This window comes from Macrobrachium rosenbergii, chromosome 11, assembly GCF_040412425.1.
Source record: "Macrobrachium rosenbergii isolate ZJJX-2024 chromosome 11, ASM4041242v1, whole genome shotgun sequence".
In the NCBI taxonomy this organism is placed as follows: Eukaryota; Metazoa; Arthropoda; class Malacostraca; order Decapoda; family Palaemonidae; genus Macrobrachium; species Macrobrachium rosenbergii.
In genome coordinates this window covers 11,327,135-11,350,075 of record NC_089751.1, presented here as the reverse complement: position 1 = coordinate 11,350,075, position 22,941 = coordinate 11,327,135, and the positions used below count along the sequence as shown (strand labels likewise).

Here is a 22,941-nt window from a genome sequence, read left to right as displayed (position 1 = left end):
AAAACGGAAATTTATATAAAAATGCAAGGAAAATCCTGAACGGACTTTCACGAAAACCTAATGAAAGGGTTAGTAAACCTACCACCAACACATATGAGCATACGCACATCCACTGTAAATACATAAATGAGTACATAAATAAATAAAGAGTTTGACCCTGAAGAGAGAGAGAGAGAGAGAGAGAGAGAGAGAGAGAGAGAGAGAGAGAGAGCAGGATGCCAACGTCCTTCATGGACAATACTACTCTGATCATGTTTCGGTTTAACGTTTCTCGTGAATAACCGCAGAACGTGATTTATTCGCCTAAATACCTTTGTCTTAATCTTTTGCAAAAAGGCGAATAATTCTCCAGACATTACTCCTTTCCAATACATTCTTTTTTAAAAGCAGCGATAGGGTGTGCAGCGTACTGTGCTGTTTTTATCTAGCCCAGGCTCGACGAGAATAAGAGGAGGAGGAAAGGCAAAAAAAGCAAAATAAACATTTATTAAGAATTATAAATCTGCAAGAGCACGGCTTAGTATTCATGTCATCCATTTTTATTCTACATTTTTTTTTCTTAAGAAGCCTCTCGTAACTCCTAGATTTGCTATGTTCTGCTTCATAAAAAGTCTTTCTGAGGAAAGATTAATCACAGCTCTGTCATTTTTACACGCCTTTGACCTTTGTTGTTTTATCCCAGTTTAGGCTGAGAATGAACAAAGTGAACTTTTGTCAAAAGAAGACAAATAACAAAGAAATTTAGTTTATCTTTTACATATTTAGATTTCTTCCTGTTATGAGCTTTGAAATGAAACACGTTTGCTTGGCGTGAGAGACTAAAAGATAAACGAGTAATCCAGTAACTGGTGACAACAACAACAACAACAACAACAACAACAACAACAACAACAACGCCAGAAACTGAAACTACGTTCAGTCGCGCAAGAGTTATGAAGTTTTAGACTGCGGTTCATTTTTTAACCTTCATGCGTATTTTGTAGAGTAATTACCTTTCTTTTTAATTCTAAGGCGAAACGCACCGAAAAGAAAGACTAGCAATCAACAAGTTATGCAACATTCAAGTGTGCATTACGCAGCTCTGCGTCACTGGATCAAAATCTCCCGTTGCATAAATGGGCTCACTTTTGGTACTGTCTGAGACACCTGCCCGCAACAACGGTTACACCTAGCTCATGACGACACACGTGTGTATGTGGGCCCTGCCTTAAATGAGAGACGAGGGTCTTATCAGGAACTTAAATGGAAAGAATGCTGAAATTTCGAGAGCGGCTCCGCCTCCTGAAATGGCGCATTTTGACCTTTTGATCTTCAGTCGGTTTCAGACTCGAACGGCAGTGACCTTTAAACATCCACTTCCCGACTCGGCCTCCAACCTTTAAATCTGATTCTTCGGAATCCGCCGAGGATTAGAAAAACGAGAGAGACCGAGACAGGGGAAAGATGTACGCAGGAGAAGAAGGTGCATTCATTTCACTGATGTTTTGGGATCTGTTTATGTTGCCCGGCTGTAATCCTATCCGGAACTGACGTAGGTAATCAGGCATTTCAGCGGCCTGCATTCTTTCTTCTCTATAGTTTCGGCATTGTTGTGCTTGTGATTAATTCATTTTCGTGTAAAGAAATATCTAACTAAATTTCCTGGATATCGATAGAGACTTTTGCATTATTAGTTAAAAAAATACGACAAGATGGCCATTAAAATTAAATATAAATACAAATGACGTATATGTATATACAGTATATATATATACGTATATATATTATATAATATATATATAAATATATATATATACAGTATATATATATGTATATATATACATACATACATACATATATATATATATATATATATATATATATATATATATATATATATATATATATATATATAATATACACACACATATATGGCCTACTTAAATGCGTGTATGTTTGTGTAATGCATTCGTCGAACTTAACAACTGCAGTTATTTTCCACTTTGCAAATAGTGCTGAAGCAGAATGATAAAAGATGACCAGTACTTGACAAACTTCGTTAACAAAACAAGAGAGAAAGGATACGCGTAAACTGTTGCGAGCGTTCTCTACCACCTTTGCGGCCCAAACGTTTTATTTATGTCACTGAACTATTTTCCTTGTAGGCCATTGATTTAAACTGCGTAAACGTTAACTTCCAACGGGATAGTATTTGTCACTATCTAGTGCAAAAGCCATGGAGAGACGAAAGCGCTCTTAAACGAAGCTTTTTTAATCGAAGCGATGAAGAACGAGGAAAACCTAGGCATACCTACCAGAAGGCACTCGGCACCCTGCCCCCACATTCTTCCCTCCAACCCCCATTCCCCTTCCCCCGCCCCTGAAGCTGTGTCAGGATATGTGAGTTATGTGGGAGGGGGCCTAGGAGAGAGAGAGAGAGAGAGAGAGAGAGAGAGAGAGAGAGAGAGAGAGAGAGAGACAACAGGTGGCATTCTTTCTCCTCTTGACAACTTCTGGACGACCCTCATTCACTACCCCATAAAGCGCGCAACAACAATGGGCCACTTTGTTACGGCGATTAGGTTCTGGTGGGTTCTTATTTACGAATGGAGACGTAAATAAAGGGATAAAAGCCTTATTATATCACATTTTTCTCGAACGACTTCACATATAACCGGCATACATACAAGCCACACACACACACACACACACACACACACATACACACATATATACATATATATACTGTACATATATAAACATTTGTTTATTTATGTATTCATTCCTGAAAGATGACGGATAAATTTAGATCATTTAAAACCTGTGTCGCAATTATATCATACATATTATGTGCATTACTTATTAAATCACAATGCTTCCTCAATACTGGAAAATGTAGGTATAAAATTGTGTAATGATAAAAATGTTGCTGTCTTCAACACCGTGCTATAAATAAACACAGTTATAAAAGAAGTAAATTTTTACGAGTTCAGATAACTAAACAAATAGCTCATCTGAGGCAAACGCACATTGAAACGCGCATAAATATAGCCCAAAAATATGCTTTTGAAACTTTTCTGGTTCCATTTTTCTAACTTTTTTTTTTTAAACCGACAACAAAGCTTCGTACTCATATTGTCAAAATGACGGTTTTTAGATTTACTGTGTACTGGTTTGCATAAATAATTATAAACTTTGTCACTAGGAAGCTAATTTATCGAAATTTTTCATATTGTACACACACACACACACACACATACACACACACACACATATATATATATATATATATATATATATATATATATATATATATATATATATATATATATATGTGTGTGTGTGTGTGTGTGTGTGTGTGTGTGTGTATTATTAAGTATGGGAAATTCTTTTAATTTTACTACTGACTCCTATCATATTACTTTTTTAAACCTATGGCGACGTATTTAGGTGTTCAGGTTTAAAATGACACCAAAATGATTATTCTGGGGAAAAAAAAAAATCTTTACATGCAGCAGTCATAGAAACATATCTAAATGCAAGTTCTCAATTGAGAACCATAAATATGTTTTCTTATTTTTACTTACTAAATGGTGCTAAACTAAATATTATTGAAAAAAACAGTTCATCTTAGTCTTTGCATAATGTGAAAAACTTTATAGGACTAATTTTTAATTGTAGCCATGATCATGCGTTCCAATATTAACGGAGGAGCGTCCTTAAGACGAAAACGTTACAGTGTTTAATAAAACATCAATATTCACCCACGTCCTCGAGTCAGCAGTCATTACATCATGTGACAGATGATATATGCACTTGCTGGCAATGAGATTAAGCTGAAGTGTCAAGCAATAAATAAAGCGCACCCCCACCCCACCCACCATTATGCGCTGTGCTTTGATACCGATGCAATGTATGTTGTAGAAAGCATCGTTAACCTGGGGTATGTTTTGGTCTGACACCGTTGGAATAATGTTTGGCGTGACAACATTAATTTCCCGCCTCCAGTAAATTGACAGCTATCTCAGGAGGAGGATCACCGTAGGATAGCAAATGTCTTTGATTAAAACTGTCTATTTCTGACGTCATTAATGCTTTAACATTTTCCTTTTTTTGCTTCATTCGTTCTGGGCTTTTTCACGGTATCAGGAATGTTCAAAGTTTCATTCATTGCGGGTCTGGTGAAACTTTATTTTGGTTCGAAAGCATATCTTCATATAGTTTTTTATTCTCTTGATATTCGCTGTTATAGCTATCATATTCCCAGAGCTGTTTGTTTTGTTGTTTATTTCCCTATTTAGGAAGAAGGGAGAAAAAGAGAAGGTTACAAACCATAAACCTGAGAGAACTTCATTAGCATAAATCAAGTATAAAACTGAGTTAAGATAATTATATTTGGGAGATTATGATTATGGTCAGATGTAGCAGAGCTTGAAACAAATTTTATCCGAGCAGTGGCAAGCAGTCTGACAACAGTATTAAAAAATCCAGGAATTACACACACACACACACACACACACACATATATATATATATATATATATATATATATATATATATATATATATATATACATATACAGTAAAGACATTTGTAGCTTAATGCATGTATATAAATCACGGTGATGTGGTAAAAATCATTCATATATATACATATATTATCTATATATGTAGGTGTGTGTATATATATGTGTGTATATATATATGTACATATATATATATATATATATATATATATATATATATATATATATATATATATATATATATATATATATATATATATATATATATATATATATATATATATATATATATATATATATATATATATATATACTAACATTAAGCTAAAAATATCGTTTAATATGCAGTTCACTACACGCCAGGAATAACTTTGACCCAAGGGGAATGATAACTGATATGTACTTCGACACCGCCGGATTCGAACCGTGGCCTGGTTTAGAAATAACGACAGGCAGTAAGTTTGATTTCCTATACAAATGAATACATGTGTTTTTTCCCCTGCCAAGTAATGGCAATGGCTGCTTCGATGACAAGAATTCATGGCAGTCATCTTGACAGTCCCCTGTGGAAGTTCCATTTAGCTGCTTTGTTTGTTCAGTCCAGGTTCTTTGCTGAAACTGCATTTGATTTATGTCTTCTTGTGCCTTTCATGCCGGTACGAAACCATTCGTCTGGCTCACCAGTGTCACACACATGTATGCATGTTTGGTCTGTAAGACAATGTACAACAGCGCAATGACATGTCCCTGGTCTGTGCTAATCACTGGTGGCCTTTAAACCTTTAAACCTTTAATAACAAGATGCAAAGACGACCACTCCTCTTCTCAACATTGCGCCCATCAACTTATTCTTCTAGGTGTTCTGGAGTAACACTTAAGCTAGCAACTCTGTTCACGATCACTTTTTATTTCAAATTACACGTATGATTATTGATTTTTTGGAAAACATGTATATCCAGCAATCAAGTCCCTTGCCATTTTCATGTACTGAATGTACTCCATATCTTTTTCTCTGTTACTTTTGTATTTAAATCATCTAACTTAACCCATTTCATATTCTCTCAACAGGTACAGAATCAGACTTCCCTCAGGAATTCTCGTTTATTTTCCTTCTTTTTATTCATGGATCATAAACACTTGTTCCCTTGCCACACTTAATCTTATCTACACGGTCATTGAACTTTTACACCAGTGTTCCTTGACCTGACGCTACAAGCGTCAACCTTGTCCTTGCTCTATACAGTTCAGCTATCCCCAGACAATCACTCTATGTCCTCCCCATTCCTACACACACACACACACACACACACACACACATTGCTCATTCACTTTTGTCTCACAATGTGCCGTAACATCCAACTTTCTTTCCTAAGACAAACAAACCATCATACGCTTCTAGGCTGTTTCATATCCTCACATTCAAAACCCAAGACTTAACATTACGTTCTTTAAGGGTTTTTGAAATATCAGTACAAGATATAGAGCCCTGAATTTACTTATATATATATATATGTATATATGTATATATATATATATATATATATATATATATATATATATATATATATATATATATATATATATATATATATATATATACATACACACACATATATATTTATATATATATAAGTGTGTGTGTAATGGTGACTCAAGAATATGTTTTCTATTTTTCTCATGTGTAAGCGACCAAGCATTAAGTAGTTACTGAAAATATCTTGAGAGAGAGAGAGAGAGAGAGAGAGAGAGAGAGAACTAAGTGATTAATTAATGAAAATGATCAATTTCCTTAACTGATTTATAAAAAGGAAATGGCAAATTAGTGATAATCGTCTGTATAGATATAAACTCAGAGCGCTTTCTGAGGTCACTAAAAATCTCTGCTGTGTACACTGAAAAATCAAATCTTAAACTTATGTAGCAAAGTTGTAAATAGATAAAAATGAATGAAAAACAGAGGTGTTCGAGAAAACTGCACGCAGCCATCACTGCTATATTCCACCATGACCTGATCTTGTTTTATTCATGGATGAAGAGCGCATTAACTGTTCACTTATATAAAACAAAACTACGAGTGTTTTGAATGACAGCTCAAAAGGAAGAAAAGACAGAATGCCTGAATGGCAGGATAAACATTTCCAAAGCATTCTAGAGCAACTGTGCAAACAATAAAACTGTTGATGTTATTCACAACGATTAGAAATCGCGGAAAAGACAAAGTTCTCAGAAACAAAAGAGCGAAGGCATTGAGGTTGAGTACAGTGTTTTAATCACTCAGCAAGGACAGTCACAAACAGGAGCCACGCACTGCACGGCTCGGCATGCCTGTGTTTGTGCGATCTCCTTCACTCGCGTGTACTTGCATCTGTTCCTGGCTTTCCATTGCTTTTCGCTGTTGGGGATGTTCACTGCCTCTCTTCCTGCGTTTGTGTCATGCTGTTGCGTACGCTTACTTTCTATTTTATTTATACATTCACGATTCATGTCAGTCAGATGGTTGATTCGTAATGAGCTTCTTTCTCTGTCTCTATATTGGATGCTTTCCCATCCTTGCTGCGTGATTTTCGTTTTCTCTTGGACTTCCCACACATATACTTCTGCATCTCACGTCCAGCTATCCTTCCCTACTCTGCTGCTCTCTCCTCTTTCTCTCACAGACCTCTTGCACTTCCCGAGTTTCTTCTTGGTGATGACGTCACAAGCCGCACCCACTCACGCACACACACACACACACACATACACAAAACTCCTAGCGCCCCCAACCCCCTTTCTCTCACGTGTCATTAATCAGCAATAACACACGATAGCTGACATTGCTGTACTACCCCTTTATTTAGCTCTCTCTCTCTCTCTCTCTCTCTCTCTCTCTCTCTCTCTCTCTCTCTCTCTCATTGTACCTTTAAACCGCTCCCTCCAATTTCCCCCAAGAGAGAAGGAAAAGTTGTAGACACGGGAAGCATTTAATTGCCTCTGTTAAACTGGGTATGCAAAGATGGCGTGTAGCCAGGGAGGCAGCGCTTGGCAGGTGATTTACACGAAGGTCTGAGGAGTTAATTCATCATTACTTCCGATGACTTCTTTTAGAAGTTTAATTGATTTTGTGAGTAACCTATGCTGTAACTTACTATCTAATTGATTTACAGCCAAGTATGTGCAAATGCTATAGTTATTTAGCCAAGAAAAATTGAAGGAAATGGATATGATTTAGACTTGATCTACAAGTGACTGTAGATCTTGGGTTCTAGAAGTTTGCTGCAGGCAATTTATGTCTCGCAGCATTTTAGGAAATGTAAACATCAAAAGCCATCACTTCACTGTGAAATTATCAGGTAAGATAAAAAAAAAAACTCTCAAATTCGGTGCTGTTTGTAATCAACTTCGAAATTGAGCTCTGTTGGGAAATTTGATGACTTGCTTCCAATCTGAGGAGGTTCCAGCGACTGTTTAGTCCATCATGAGTCCCGTTTACTCAGAAAGAAATAAAGCAGAGGCAAATGTCAGCATAAGCTATCGATAAGGCAGTCTAAATATCCCTAGCATGCAGGTCATTCTACTTAGTATTACTTCTTCATATTCATAAATAAATGTCTGTTCTGCTGCAGAAACACCAATAACGCGAGAATAATAATTTGTAAAAGCCAATGGAATAATGTCTACGTTACGAACAACCACACCTAAGAAGTTGTGTCAGGCGATCAGGTTGATTGTGTATTATTACACTGTAAACAATCATTCTTCCCACTTTGAATAACAAGTGTTCCAATTTCTTAACATAATAGATCATAAAAATTAATTTGAATTTTCAGAACTTCATGAAAGCTTAGGCCACAGGCTACAGGATTAACTAGGATGAATGCAATTATATCTAAATAAAACTCCGAATCTGTTCTTTCCATCGACCAGACAGTACTAGAGCCATAGTTATTTCGCCGAAACAATTTTTTTGATAATTCCATGAAGTATTTCGTGTCACCCGTCTCTCGTCAGCTTTGTGACTTAATTAGGTGAATGCGACATGGCAGCGCGAGTAGGAATGTGAAGGACAAAGAGTGATTTTGTTTTAGGTAGCAGAATGGTAGAAGGGCTCTGGCACTTGTAGTATCCGGAAGGCTCGGGGAATAAATGTGCTGGTTCAAGGAGTGTATGAGTGAAACTGAATGTGAAAGGAGAAAAAGCTGTAGCGGTGAAGGGATGTACGCCAGGAAAGGAAAAGAATGAGAGTGGAAAAACGCATTTTGAGAGAGGTTGAATCTGTACCCAGCTGAGTCTGGAGAGTATGAAAGGTGTTTGTTATAGATTATTTGAAGGAAAATGTATCTGACAGAGAAGTAGCGCATTCTTGGTAGGAATGGGGTTCCTAAAGTAAATGAGAATGAAGAGTTGTGGAAATGTGTTAAGATACTAGCTCGGCCATTGGAAATACATGATTTCCAGAGAGGAATATTCGTAAGTGTACTTGAAGACAAGGATTTGCTAGATCATGCATGAGTATAGTGTAGATGGGGGAGCAAGATGATGGATGCAATGGCGAGAAGAGGAGTGGCTGGAGGTATACCTGATCGTTATTTGGTAGATAGCAGACAAGCGAAACTGAATGACTTCGGAATAGGTTTGAGGTGCTTGTGAAAGTGAATTTGGATCATGTAAAGTGGAAGTTAAGTGGATGATTAATGAAAAAAGATATCAGGAGTTAGTCGTATTACGAGGGAAATAATTTGGTACGTCGGTGAGAGCTCGACCGAGTGGCTTACCAAGGTGTGTAAGGCATGCCTTGATGAAGGAAATTCTCCAGAAGTATGGATAAAAATTATTGTTTCTCTGTAAAAGGGTAAAGGTTATGAAAGAGACTTCCGGTAATGTAAGGACGGAAGTTATGAAGTATGTCATTTTAAGGAATAAAATATATATATGGCGGCATAATATTGCTTAGCTTACCAGGCAAGGTTTACGGTAGGATTTTGATTACGAAAGTAAAGTAGATGACAAAAGACTGAACAGGGGGAAAGCAAAGTCACCTTAGGCAAGGAAGAAGGTGCGTGGGTCAAGTGTTTGTTAAGAAACTGTTTTATAGAAGTTTGAAAGTAAAGGGGAAAGGATGTGTGGCATACAGAAAAAGATTTTGACAAGTAGAGGTAAGGTAGAGCTTGTCATGGTTATATAGTACAATAGATGAGTTGTTGAGAACGATTAAGAACTTCTATGATAAATGTAAAGTCGATGTTCGAATATAAAGATGAGAATGTGACTGGTTTGGTGAAAATGAGTGTCTGACACGAGGTGTGTTATGCCTCCATATCATTCTTGGGTGTTTAATTTACACTCTTCAGAGCACAATACAAAGTTAAAAGCTACTAAGGGACGTCGGAAATTAAAGGTGAATGTTGATATAAAAAAAAAAGCTGCCAAACACAGTCATGAAAGCTGACAAACAGTCCACAGTCAAAAATTTCGCTTTAAGAAAATTAATTACATAATACAGAACTGTTGAAACACACAGTTTATAATCTAGGTATCTAGCGCGGATAGATACTCGCTAATATTAAACATTTATCTTTACCTTCAACTTCATTATGCTAGATTTCAATTTATACTTTTTCTATCAGTATCTCTACAGAACACTACTTCTTCAGAATTTCTCCAGTCATAGAATTATTACAACTGTTAAAATGTAAGAAAAAAGCGTAAACCTAAAGTGGTGCATATTAAATAAAAGAAAGCTCCGGGTAATGCAACGCTGAATTATCTCTTCCTGGATCGTTTAATATATATATATATGTGTGTGTGTGTGTGTGTGTATTTATACATATATATATATATATATATATATATATATATATATATATATATATATATATATATATATATATATTAAATGCATATTTGTCTGCATATAAGACGCACTTCAATTATGAGGAGCTTATTCAGAAGTGAAAAATACCACTCATTCCTCTTTCTTCACAGTATTTCCCACTGTAGATCATTTTGAAGCCTCTTACCTACCATAGCCAAATATTACCGTAGAGAATCAACAGGAAAGCTTGTATCTTTTAATATGCCAGGAACCTGCCCCTCACAAAATATGCATTTTTGTTAATCTCACTAATGGCCTTTGCCTGAAGCGGCGACTAGCACAGAGGCGTGCCCTACCATCTCTTGACATCTCTCGCTGTGCTAGTGTTCTCACCTACTACTTCAACTTTAAGCACAGCCAGAAAGAAAAGCAGAACCACCTTTGTAGACCAATTCCTTTGGAAATGTAAGGAGCAGCTAAGGTGGAGTCCAGTTGTCCGTGCTACCCTCAACTTTGTGATCTTATTTTCTATTCTCCTTTCCCCAACGCAAAATTCAGGTCGTTAAATTGTGTTAATATAATGAATAAGAAGTCTAAGATTGAATATTTACAGGATGATCTTTCAGTGCAACTGTTTCTCACAAAAGGGAGGGTTTTATGCCCATAAGTAATTTTTAAAAATTATGCTTTTCATATGCAAAAAGAGGAGTAAAAATGATTAAGGGATAGGCTTTGACGTTGGATCGCAATATTGCATGCAATGTGTGTGTGTGTGTGTGTGTGTGTGTGTGTGTGTGTGTGTACTTTAGCACTATTATTGTTCCTCGTGATCACCCAGTGAATGACGTTTGAATTAGCTTCCCTGTCTCATCTTGATAAATCGCCTTTATATCCAGCGTCATCAAGTCTTTTGCCTTAGTAAATTTTCATGGTTTAGATAACTTTGATGAGCTCAAGCAAACTGTCCCTAGCCAATGGAAAAAAAATGATATTGTGGCTTGCCCAGTCAACCGTAGTTTCCGTCTGGGAACAGAAAGCTCAAATTCCTTCCTAAAACCAGGCAAATACGGGAAGAACATAAAGCAGTTTTGTTCTTTAGTAGGAAGGCACCTTTTCTTGCTTTTTTGTATTTTAATGCAACGAAATTTCTAGATTTATTATGCACAGTTTAAAGATTAAAATAAGCATACAGAAATTTTTATAAAAACGAATACACACAACATCTGAATTCGTGACACAGTTGTGTGTATCCAATTAGAACCCAGCAGCCATGTCCCAGTTTTCTATTTCTGTGTTTGTTCATCATTCTTAATAACAGTTTAGTGCAAATTCCTCTAATTTGGTTATGACGTCACCTTCATATCACAAGAGCTCTTGTTAATCTTGTCAACCAGTGAGAAAGGATCTAAAATAATCTACTCGTAAAAGCAAAATGATGTATCGATCCGGATGGTGAAAGAAGAACGATCATTCATTCGCGCTGGTGGATCGTTCTTGCTCACTGGGTAAACAGAACGTCTTACAACGCTTCAAGACTCCCGTCGCGGCTCTTTGGTCAATCGGGGAAAAATATAATCCAAGAAGGATGGAGATTTTGGTGCAGTGATTCTCAGCGGACATCCTTTGTTCGTTTATGCTTCGGCAAAGGCAGTCATTTCGCTGGCTTACTTATCTTTGTTCTTATGTCAGGTTGTAAGCTAAGTTAAGTTAAGTATACCTTAGTTTAATCAGCTCAGTGGTCTGGTAAAACTAAGGTATACTTAATTTAACTTAACCAGACCACTGAGCTGATTAACAGCTCTCCTAGGGCTGGCCCGAAGGCTTAGACTTATTTTACGTGGCTAAGAACCAATTGGTTACCTAGCAACGGGACCCACAGCTTATTCTGGAATCCGAACCACATTATACCGAGAAATGAATTTCTATCACCAGAAATAAATTCCTCCAATTCTTCATTGGCCGGCCGGAGACTCGAACTCGGGCCTAGCAGAGTGCTAGCCGAGAACTCTACTGACTCGTCCAACAAGGAACTGTCAGGTTGTAAGGCTTTCATATCATGGGAATAATCACAGACAGAAAAATATTACGATAAACTTAAGAACATTAATCTGGATGACAGAGTAAATGAAATTTACATAGTTACTAATTTTTTCAGTACCTTATTTTTTTTTAAACTTAGCATTTTGATGAAGTCTTCAAAAAATTTAGGACTTAGGAACATTTTAGGACTTAAAGGTACTAAAAGCTATGTTCGTGCAGTGAAAGTGAATATGTATAGATATGTCTTTACAAACAGGCATGTAGTTTAATTGAATGATTTTATATATATATATATATATATATATATATATATATATATATATATATATATATATGTGTATATATATATATATGTGTGTGTGTGTGTATGTGTGTATGTATATATATATATATATTTTATATACTGTCATATATATATATATATATATATATATATATATATATATATATATATATATATATATATATATATATATATATATATATATATGTAGAGAGAGAGAGAGAGAGAGAGAGAGAGAGAGAGAGAGAGAGACAGAGAGACAGAGAGAGAGAGACTAAAAATTCAACTTCATGCTCTTTTTAGAATATAAACAGGGGAGAAACAAAACGAAAGCATACGAGTCTCCAAGGTAAATGAAGGAAGCCGGAGGCGAATAATGAAGGGCAAAATGGCAAAAGCAGGTGAAAACGGAATAAACAAAGTAACTGACTCTTCGGAGTTTCGTGTCAGGCATATTGACGAATGTCGACTCGACTCAGCGGTTGCTGCGTTCTATTTTCATACAACCCAGATAGTACCAAAGTGGCGAGGTAAGGTTCTCTCGTTTCATCATGGGTGTTTCGCCTTGGAAAAACTGTTTTTAGTCCTACGTAAATGCAGTTTTATTCCAGTTGTTCATCTGGGAGCTTATAAATATGAGTAGGGAACCCTTTTATGTTCTTCTTTATCGGAGTATCTTGTGGACATCTCATTTGGATGGATCATATTTTATTATATACATATATATATATATATATATATATATATATATATATATATATATAAATATATATATATATATATATATATATATATATATATATATATATATATATATATATATATATATATATGGCATTTTTTACGACATTCTTCTGTTGATCAAAATCTTCTTCCCAATTCAGCATCGACTGAGCATCATCAGGTAAGTTTAGCGCCAATTTCCTCACCAGGCAACACCCCAACAGATTGCCTCCCTCGTCCCACTCAGCGGCTATCTTCTGCTATGACTGCTAAGTTATCATCATCTCCGTTTTCTTCAGCTTTCAGATTTACCCGTCCATTTCCTTCCTCAATCCGGGTGCTGTAGCCTCCAAATGCTAGCAGTATGCACGATGGATTTCTACATTGAACGTTGCTAAACAGACGTATTTATTTATAACATGTCCATGCGAAGAACTGTGACCGCCTCTGTGTGTGTGCGTGTGTGTGTGTGTGTGTGTGTGTGTGTTAGTGAAGGTCGATGCATTAGAATTCGTTTGTCGCCGTACAGCCATAACAGTCACTAACGTCTGTCGTCTGTCCGTAAGCAAGGACCCCGATAAGAAAATGCCGTGTACGTACTAGCGGCAACGCAAGCATTTCAACAAGATAACGCTTTAGAGCAATTTTTGTCGTTTTTATGATGATCATTTTTCTAGAGCTGGTTCGTTTTTCTTTTATAATCTTTATTCTCCAGGGAATATGAGTAGCCATAAGATTCTTTATCGTTATTCTGCAATTGTCTTTTCTGATTTCAGAAATCCGGTACTCTTTAAAATTCCCGAGTCTCAGATCTTTATGGTGTGGTACTTCTTGCCTACGGTTGGACAACATCCCCCAACCGCGTAATGACAACGTTATCAGTTCGCTTCCAAGATCCATGGAATTATTCTAACTGTTCTTTGACATTAAACAACACAGGAAACAATGGGAATACGCAGAGCATCCTCAGACGTGCGATGCAACGCCTGTCATTCAACAGAAAGTAAAGTGTGGCATTTCAGTTTAATCAATGATCTATGGGTCGCTTCTCGTGGTCTGAAATATATATGATTGTCTATAGGTTCAGCAGTTTATGTTTTTTTCTTATGTTGTGTTACTGGCTTTCGACTTTTCATGTTCACAGTGGTAAACTTCCGTTACTCTTTCAGTTCATCTCGATGTAAATAATTCCAAGCACCGAGGATACAACTCACATAAACCGCCGGAAATTCGTATCATTTATGTAGAGCGAGACGGTTTCTACGGCAACAAATAAAAAAAAAAATTCAGTATCGCTGGACTACGAAAATCTTATGCAGTTTAATAATGCTCTTATTTTACTAACGTAAAGTCACACGTTGTTTTAAAAGAAAGCTCTTGAAATATACAACGAACTGAGAGCAAGAAATTTACCTAACTCTGACCACAAAATTCGTTTCAATCGTATCCAGTATTGAAAGCAAAAACTTTCCAGTTCTATTTAAAGTTCCTCCTCAAACAACGAGTGATGTCTGTTTATCTGTCACTAATTTTGCCTAGCAAAGGTTAGGTCAGATATTCGGACAAAGATTTTGTATTAATTTTCGATATCTATTAAAGATGTTTTTACTACTACTACTACTACTACTACTACTACTACTACTACTACTATTATTATTATTATTATTATTATTATTATTATTATTGTTCAGTAGATGACACCTATTCACATGGGACAAACCCACATGGGCCACTGACTTGAAATTCAAGCTTTCAAAGAATATGGTGTTCATTAGGAAGAAGCAAGAGGAAGTAAAGGGAAATACAGAAAGAAGAGATACCCTTTATTAAAAAAGAAAGAATTAACTTAATAAATAGATAAATAGATAAAAATGTATTAAAATGCAAGAAGAATAGCATTAGGGTAGTAATGCACTACATTTTCGCTTGACCTCTGAATTTCCAATTGCACGACATGAGGCTGTACCACAGTCCAACGGCGTGAGGAACAGTTTAATGATTTCACTTAAGCAGAAACGAATAGGACAAAACGTGTGCATGGATAGAGAAGATTAACGTTAGACTCAATCGTTCTGAGAGAGACATTTTAGCCGAGATGTTTCTTTAATGAGGACGTTTGTGGTGTTTGCGCTGCTAAGGATGTGTGTAACCTAAGGCGCAATGTAACTCCTTGTCGTATCTCGCCACTCAGTCCACCACCCGTCATTATATCTAATCTCTTGGCTGCAGTGCCAGGTGCTGTGACCTTTCTTTTCGATGCTCTTTTTGGAGTTTGGCCAGATATCTTCTTTTTCTTTTTCTTTTTTTCTTACATTAGGGAGCTTGTCTGGCAGTTCAGCTACTTGCAATGACTGACAAAGCATTGATACATTGATATGGAACAAAGAAAAACTAACCAAAATTACGCTTAGGTAGGCCATATTTTACGCAAAGATATTGATATAATTCCGTTATCCAGTCATTTAACACTACAGCTTAGTACATTTTGGGTAAGTCGAGATATTAACCACGGGATCTATTGTACTGCAGTGCATGGAATTTGAAAATCCCTCTGATGGCGTTCGTTGAATACAGAAAAGCATTTGACAGCTTCAGCAGACAATTATTATGGAAGGTCTTGTATCACTACGGTATTTTCGCGGAATATGTAAATGTAATTGAAATTATCTCGAACTTAGTAGATGCGAAGTTTATATTGACAGAGTCTTGTCAAATGAATTTGCAGTAAATACTTTGGTGCTGCAAGGGACAGTATTTCCCCCTTTATTGGTTGCCCTTCTAGATTTTATAATAAAAAAAAATAAGTGGTCAAAGATGGAAGAAAAAGCTTAGATTTCAGTAAAGAAAGACTTAGATTATGCAGGTGGTCCTGTTTTGATCAGCAAAACGCTATACGATTTACAAAACTTGCTTAATAGATCGTATCATATATCTAAAGAGACGATACTCGAAATGGGTAAGAAAAATAGAAGTAAACAGAATAAAGTATGCACAAAGGGACATAAAAACATTGGATGGAGAAAGGAATAATGAGGCTGAATCTTTCAAATATTCAGGAACAAGGACATCAAACAAATTCCTGTCTGTTGGAATTTAGTGAAAAATAAAAAGAATCCAGTCAAATAATGAGCAGGCTGAATAGGATTTGGAAATCAAATAGACTGAAATTGCATATGCAGGTAAGAACGTACTTTGAGAAAGGAGAGTGGAGATGAGTCAAGATTTGTGGAAGGTAAAACAGGAATTCCGTGGAAGCCCTTTTATATCACGTGAAGTTGGAGGTTATGATAAACACACACACACACACACACACACACACTCAAAAGTCAGTGTACATCGTTTTTTATAAACCAGGCAGCAGTTCGAATCCCACTGATGACGAAGCACCTATCAGTTATAATTCCCCTTGAATATTAAACGTTATCTATAACGTATGTGTATATATATATATATATATATATATATATATATATATATATATATATATATACATATACATATATACAGTATATACTGTATATACATATGAGAGAAACACTTTACTCATTCTAACAGACGAACTGTTGTAAACAGCAATGGTATTTGTATACCATGACTGCGAGCACAGCCGACGAAACTTCTCCCGCTGCATAAACGTCACATCTCTCTCTTTGTCATTAAAACAGAGCAACCGGGCAACCAAGAGGAAAGCGCTGAACATGACGAACCGTCTGATACCTACACTGCTTTTAGCGCGTTATTCTTTCTTCTCCTCAGAAAATCAAAGCATCGACACGGTTGCATGCTTGCTCAGTCAGCAAGGAAAATCATTGCAATACGCTCAATGACAAATCCATAAACAGAACGTGACTCAGACGCCGTTCTCTTCCTTTTAAAGTCGCTTTCTTCGTCAACTCCTCTGGTAACGTCTCCGTGTTTTCTCACTCTTCGTTCCCATTTTCTTCTTCTTCTATTTTTCTAGAGTCTCTTAGACATTCCTCCGTTCAGTTGTTGCATGACGAGGAGCCTTTCGCATTTAGGGAATGAATGTTTTATTTTTGTCATTTTCTCTGTATTACGATATAGTTATTTTTGTCTCTGTTACCTGTGTGAGTTGCCTCACGAATTTTTTGTACTAAAAAAACGCCTTTATTATGTGGTGTTAAGTACTCGATTCGTTACAATGATTTTTTCTACTTAATCAGAAAATTTGTTTTCTGATTGGAAGTGGCCTGACTATTCTTGAGAAACTAATATTTGAGCCGAGCCGAACTACTTTCATTTAATGGGAGCAGTTTTGCACAAAATAAACTTCTTGTCTTTTCTTTTTGAGACATGCAGATTTAACAGACATCGGATAAATCTTGATTGCATTACATGATCTTTGAACTAAAATGAATTCTCAAAACCACCCTTTCGCAAAATCTTCAAAAACCAGCAAGAAATGTCGAAACGGTTTCTTTTAAAAGGCTCCATTTTCAGTTAGTTTTAAGCAGAAAATTTTTCGATACATATTTTGCGTGAATCCTGGTGCATTATCAGTGACTGTATTAACTGATTATAAATTCAGTATCACTAATCTATGCAATTTGAGTTAATGTCAAGCTGTAATGATAGAATGATACAAGTTATTACAAACATCAACAGCAATGGCAAGTGTTTGCATTGATGATAAAGGAAAACAAATAGACAGTATATTAAGTAGGCTATATATCGAGAGTCACATACAGGGCAACTTGGCTTGCACTTTTTTCTTTCATCTTAAAATACTCTGTAAACCTACAAAAACAAGTTATTGTACCGCCCTGTAAATAATGTTCAGCATTTATATATTAATCAAGTAAACCACATATACTAAAGCGTTAATAAATTCTGCGCTTGTTTCCAGTTTTTATTTTGCGTGCCTTGCTGAAAAATAATGAACAAAGTTATGGGATCTAATAAGGGATTTATATTGATTATTGCCTCCTTTTTGAATGTAACAAAATGTTCTTATTCGTTACCTGAGAAATATTCTCAAAAATTAATTTTTTCAGTTGAACAAGCATGTTTCATTATCATACAATCAGTTGAGATAATGAAGTCAGTATTGAAAATCCTTTAGGAGCAATTATAGAAATATCAGTTTGCACTATCGGAGAGAGAGAGAGAGAGAGAGAGAGAGAGAGAGAGAGAGAGAGAGAGAGAGAGAGAGAGAGAGAGAGAGCCTTTCAAACAAGACTGAGTCGGTGAGTAATGGTTGAGTTTTAGGTTCATCTTATCGCCTCTTTCTCTCCGCGACTGTTTCGACGGGAAAATCGGTGCCCAAAGAAAACTACAACATATACTTTGTAGTTGCCATGTGCGACTGTAACTTATCTAATGGAATTATCACGAATGGAATTATACAGCGATGAAATACTTTAATAACAGTGGGGGAACGATAACAACAACCATCAACTAACATGCAACACTCAAATGCTTCAATCACAAGGACCGGCAGACGAAGTGAGAACATCGGTCTAAGATAATATTTGTTCACGGAGCCCCTCCTCTCGCAGAGAACGGCGAATGAGTTTGCAGAACTTCAGCCGAAATCATATGACTCTACTCAGAAAGTTGTGGTGTCGCTGAAATGGATGAGTCTTGTCACGTTTATTTCCTAGATCTTGAAAGTTTATGACTTGTTAACATAGATTGCTATAAAAGAGGTATTTTAACATCTTAGTTGCGTTTTACTAATAGTCTGTCTGCAAATTGGCATTGTATTTCAACAGCAAATGAAAGTGAAAAAATGAAATTAAAATACTACATAGCTACGATAAAGCTTTGCAAATGCTTTTACAAAACCAAATTTTCATAATGTACAGACATTGCGCGAGATTTGCGGACTTGCTGATCGTCTATAAAGGTCTTTCCCAAGAAGTTAAAGAGTACAGAAATATGGAGTGAAGAAACTGTACTGGTTATTTCCCACCGGAAAAATGGAGCAAAGGAAATAATATAAAATCACTGGATTTTTAGCCCCGAGTGATCGCTGAAACGGAAACGGAATCAAATGTGCGTGGGACAGCTATCCTGTTTTCACGTCCCACAAAGGGATCCGAGAGAGAAAGCATTTCCTGAATAGATTCTGATTCTGATTCTAAGACAAAATGCTCAGCATTATTTGCGTGAATTCTAGTATGCATTTGTACAACGTATATCCATGTGATATGGTAATGATTATGTATTCACAAACTAATACATACATCTAAGTGATATGGTAATAATTATGTATCACAAACTAATCGATCCCATATGAGGTACAACAAATGAGCTTCTTCCTGAACCCATCGTCCTCCATTCTTTACACATGATCAACTTTTCATAGAACATTCATCCTTTCTCATTCACAAACCTGTATACCCACTTCTTCGTATCTATCTATCCCTTTGCCTTTAACTCCCACACATCTAATCTACAAACGAGAGTCGCCTCAGCAATCCCTTCTTTCATTCAAACTTCGGCTTTCATTGACACTACTCTTCTCTAACCTACATCGCCAGATCTACTTGACTGGAAGGGGGCGGCCGCGGCCCCACTATAGCAAAGTTCACCGTGCTTTGCAGCTAAGCCCCACCCACTGATTACGTCATGACCATTCCTTGAAGCTGATTGGTTGGCAATGGCTTCGAAAAGTTGGTTAATCTGTGATTCTTTTCATCTCCATTCATTTTGCAATGGTTGTTTTACCGAACTAAAATGCGTTCTGCTGATTATCAAAAAGAAAAGTTATATTATCCCCTGAAATAAAATCATAATACACATCTCCCTAAAAATGGTAAAAAAAAAAAAAAAAAAAAAACAGGAAAATATGAATGAAGTCAGGAGTGTTCCGCGATGTTGCAATATTGTTTTTCGTAAATCGGGTTCACCTGAATGCGGAGGTGACACAGGGAATGTCTGCGGTCGAATCGGTGCACTTGAATCGCTGGACAATGATAATTACCGTGTGATATTGTCAAGCGTGTTCACCATTCTAAATTTGACTCAAAGATTTTCTAAGAGCTATACAGACTGGTATTTCATATTGATTTCAGGGAATTTTACTACATTTTAATAATCATAAAATCGATTCCATTGCAATCGTTTACACATTCGGAGGGATGACAAGCAGTGACTGAGCTCTGCAAAACCAAAATATCCCTGTTTAACTTAAAATTACAGTATGATAGGCTATACGAGCCATATTGGATATAATTTGGTGAGAATTTTCTTAAGGGCATTATCTTCTTTCGAAATAACAGGACCATAAAAAAAGGCATAGACCTATAATGTCCTATGTCTTTATGACCTTTGGATTATTGGCCTATCTTATATTCGGCCATTTTATTGTGGTTATTGTTGCTGCTGTTATGGTTCTTGTAGTGTCTTTGAAAAATTTTCATATGGGTAACTTAACATTGCAGAATAAACATAGACCTACCGACATACACAAAACTCAGCATGATCGAACGGAGTCAAATCCGTACTGGACTTGACACGTCGAATGCAGATGACAACAGAGTGACAGCAGCTTTAGGTTTCCATCCAATTAAGGTAACATAAATCTATTTAAAATTGTTTTAATAAAAGTAAAAAAGTTATTGTGATTACCTTGATAAGGGAAGTTTACGGGGAATGATCTGTAGACTGTGAAGGAAAGCATACATCGTTTTATATACGTAAGATTTCATCGATGATTAAATGAATTTCAAATTCTGACGAGCGTGGAAATCAGTGGTGTGGAAATGTGGCACTTTGGTCTAGAGTATTCACTCCACTAGTGTTGTTTTCAGACTATGCAGGTGGTGCACTAGGTCTAATGTATTCATTCCACTAGCGCTCCATTCAGACTATGCATGCAGTGCACTAGATCTAGCGTTTTCAGTCCACTAGTGCTCCATTTAGACTGCATTTGGTGCACTACAGCACTAGGTCTAGTTTATTCAGTCCACTATTGCTGCATCCCGACTAAGCGGATGGTGCACTCAAACTGGTGCATTCAGACAAAGGTCCTTTAGTCCAACGCAACTATTAAGAAATACAAAGTGAACTAGTCTTTCCTTGCAGTTATTCATAAATGTTTTCATCCTGTCTTATGCCGCCTATTTAATGAGTACAATAAGAGAGGATTAGGGGAAGCGACTTTCCTATGCAGCACACAGCGGTTTAATTTGGGGACAAATGTATCGGTTCTAATATCTGAAGGGGTATATGGGAGAGAATTTGTTCTCTAGTTTGTGTTCTATGTGATTACGACAGCGTCTTCAATCTTGTGTGCTTTCCTGATAGCGGCCCTTAAATTCTAAGGTTTCACATCACAAAGAATAAAAAGCAAGAAAAATGCGCCGAAGTTTTTTCAGCGCAATCGAGTTTTCTGTACAGCGTATAATCAAGTTCATCGAAAATAGGTCTATCTTTCTGTGGTCTCGGTATAATGCTGGATGAGCCGCGGCCCATGAATCTTTAACCACGGCCCGGTGGGGGTTTGTATAGTATAGTTGCCAGATGCACGATTATGGCTAACTTTAAGGTTAAATAAAATAAAAACTACTGAGGCTAGAGTGCTGCAATTTGGTATGTTTGATAATTGGAGGGCGGATGATCAACATACCAATTTGCAGGCCTCTAGCCTCAGTATATTTTAAGGTCTGAGGGCGGACGGACAGACGAAGCCAGCACAACAATTTTCTTTTACAGAAAAGTAAAAATCATAGACAACGCATTAAATGTTTTTTCTATAATGATGGTAAAAGCCATAACCCAGAGTGCTAAGAACTTTGGAACTACGCCAGATTTTAATGCTAGGATGGACCTTACATGCTTTTCAGTTCTGAGGCTTTCTCCAGAAACTTCATTAAAATCTAACAGAGCAACTTTTATGTGGCTCCCCTCATACATTTTGTGTATCCATGACAATATTTTTCCAGTCTAAAGTAACTCATTTTAACCATTACAGGTCAAATAATTTATCATTATGACATCGTACTTTTACGAGCCGCCTTAAAAGCCCGTGCCTGCACAGGCCTAATTTAGTCTAATCTAAAACGAAACTAACAGCGTCGTAAGTGACAATATTGCACACTTCTGCTGTTTGTAGTGCATCTTAACTTTTGCTGATCCTGATACTTGGATGTCGTGGTTATTATAATCTTTCAGAAACTTATCAAATGTTTCCACGGCGAACAGATATGATTTTTGCTACTCCCTACGTTTAACAGTAACTTCTTCCATTGCATTTTGATGGCCTTTTCAACCCTCATGCTAGATTAGTGACCCGTTGTTTCTTGTTTTAGATTAAGCTAGCAGTATGCCCCGGCCGCAACGGGCTCTTGCATCATGAGCAGCTTTAACAAGGTGGAGAAACCATGTCATTGTTTGAGATTAAGCCAGCCTTGTGCTGGCACGGGCTCTTGATCCTAGAGCAGCCCGTAACTGAATTAGCATGTAAAAAAAAAAACAAATGCTTTTCTGGCGGTTATGAGAGACCATTACAGGGTCTCTGCTTATACCCCGTAAGGCCATGATCGTATCCACTAAACAATTTGGTGGCCTTGAAACGTCACTATAATTATTCTTCCATGCCATTCAGTGATTGGCTCTCCCTCTCAACCAATC

At 36.7% G+C, this 22,941-nt stretch overlaps 1 protein-coding gene across 1 annotated transcript in view; it reads right to left on the bottom strand.

The window, feature by feature from the left end:
• Positions 1–21,318, bottom strand: part of Rab35 (RAS oncogene family member Rab35) — a 61,607-nt gene extending 40,289 nt beyond the window's left edge. The window contains exon 1 of the mRNA XM_067111192.1: positions 20,938–21,318. Coding sequence (XP_066967293.1) covers positions 20,938–20,989 — 52 coding nt within the window. The 5' untranslated portion in view covers positions 20,990–21,318. The remainder of the gene's footprint in view (positions 1–20,937) is intronic.
• Between the last annotated feature and the right edge of the window lie 1,623 nt (positions 21,319–22,941).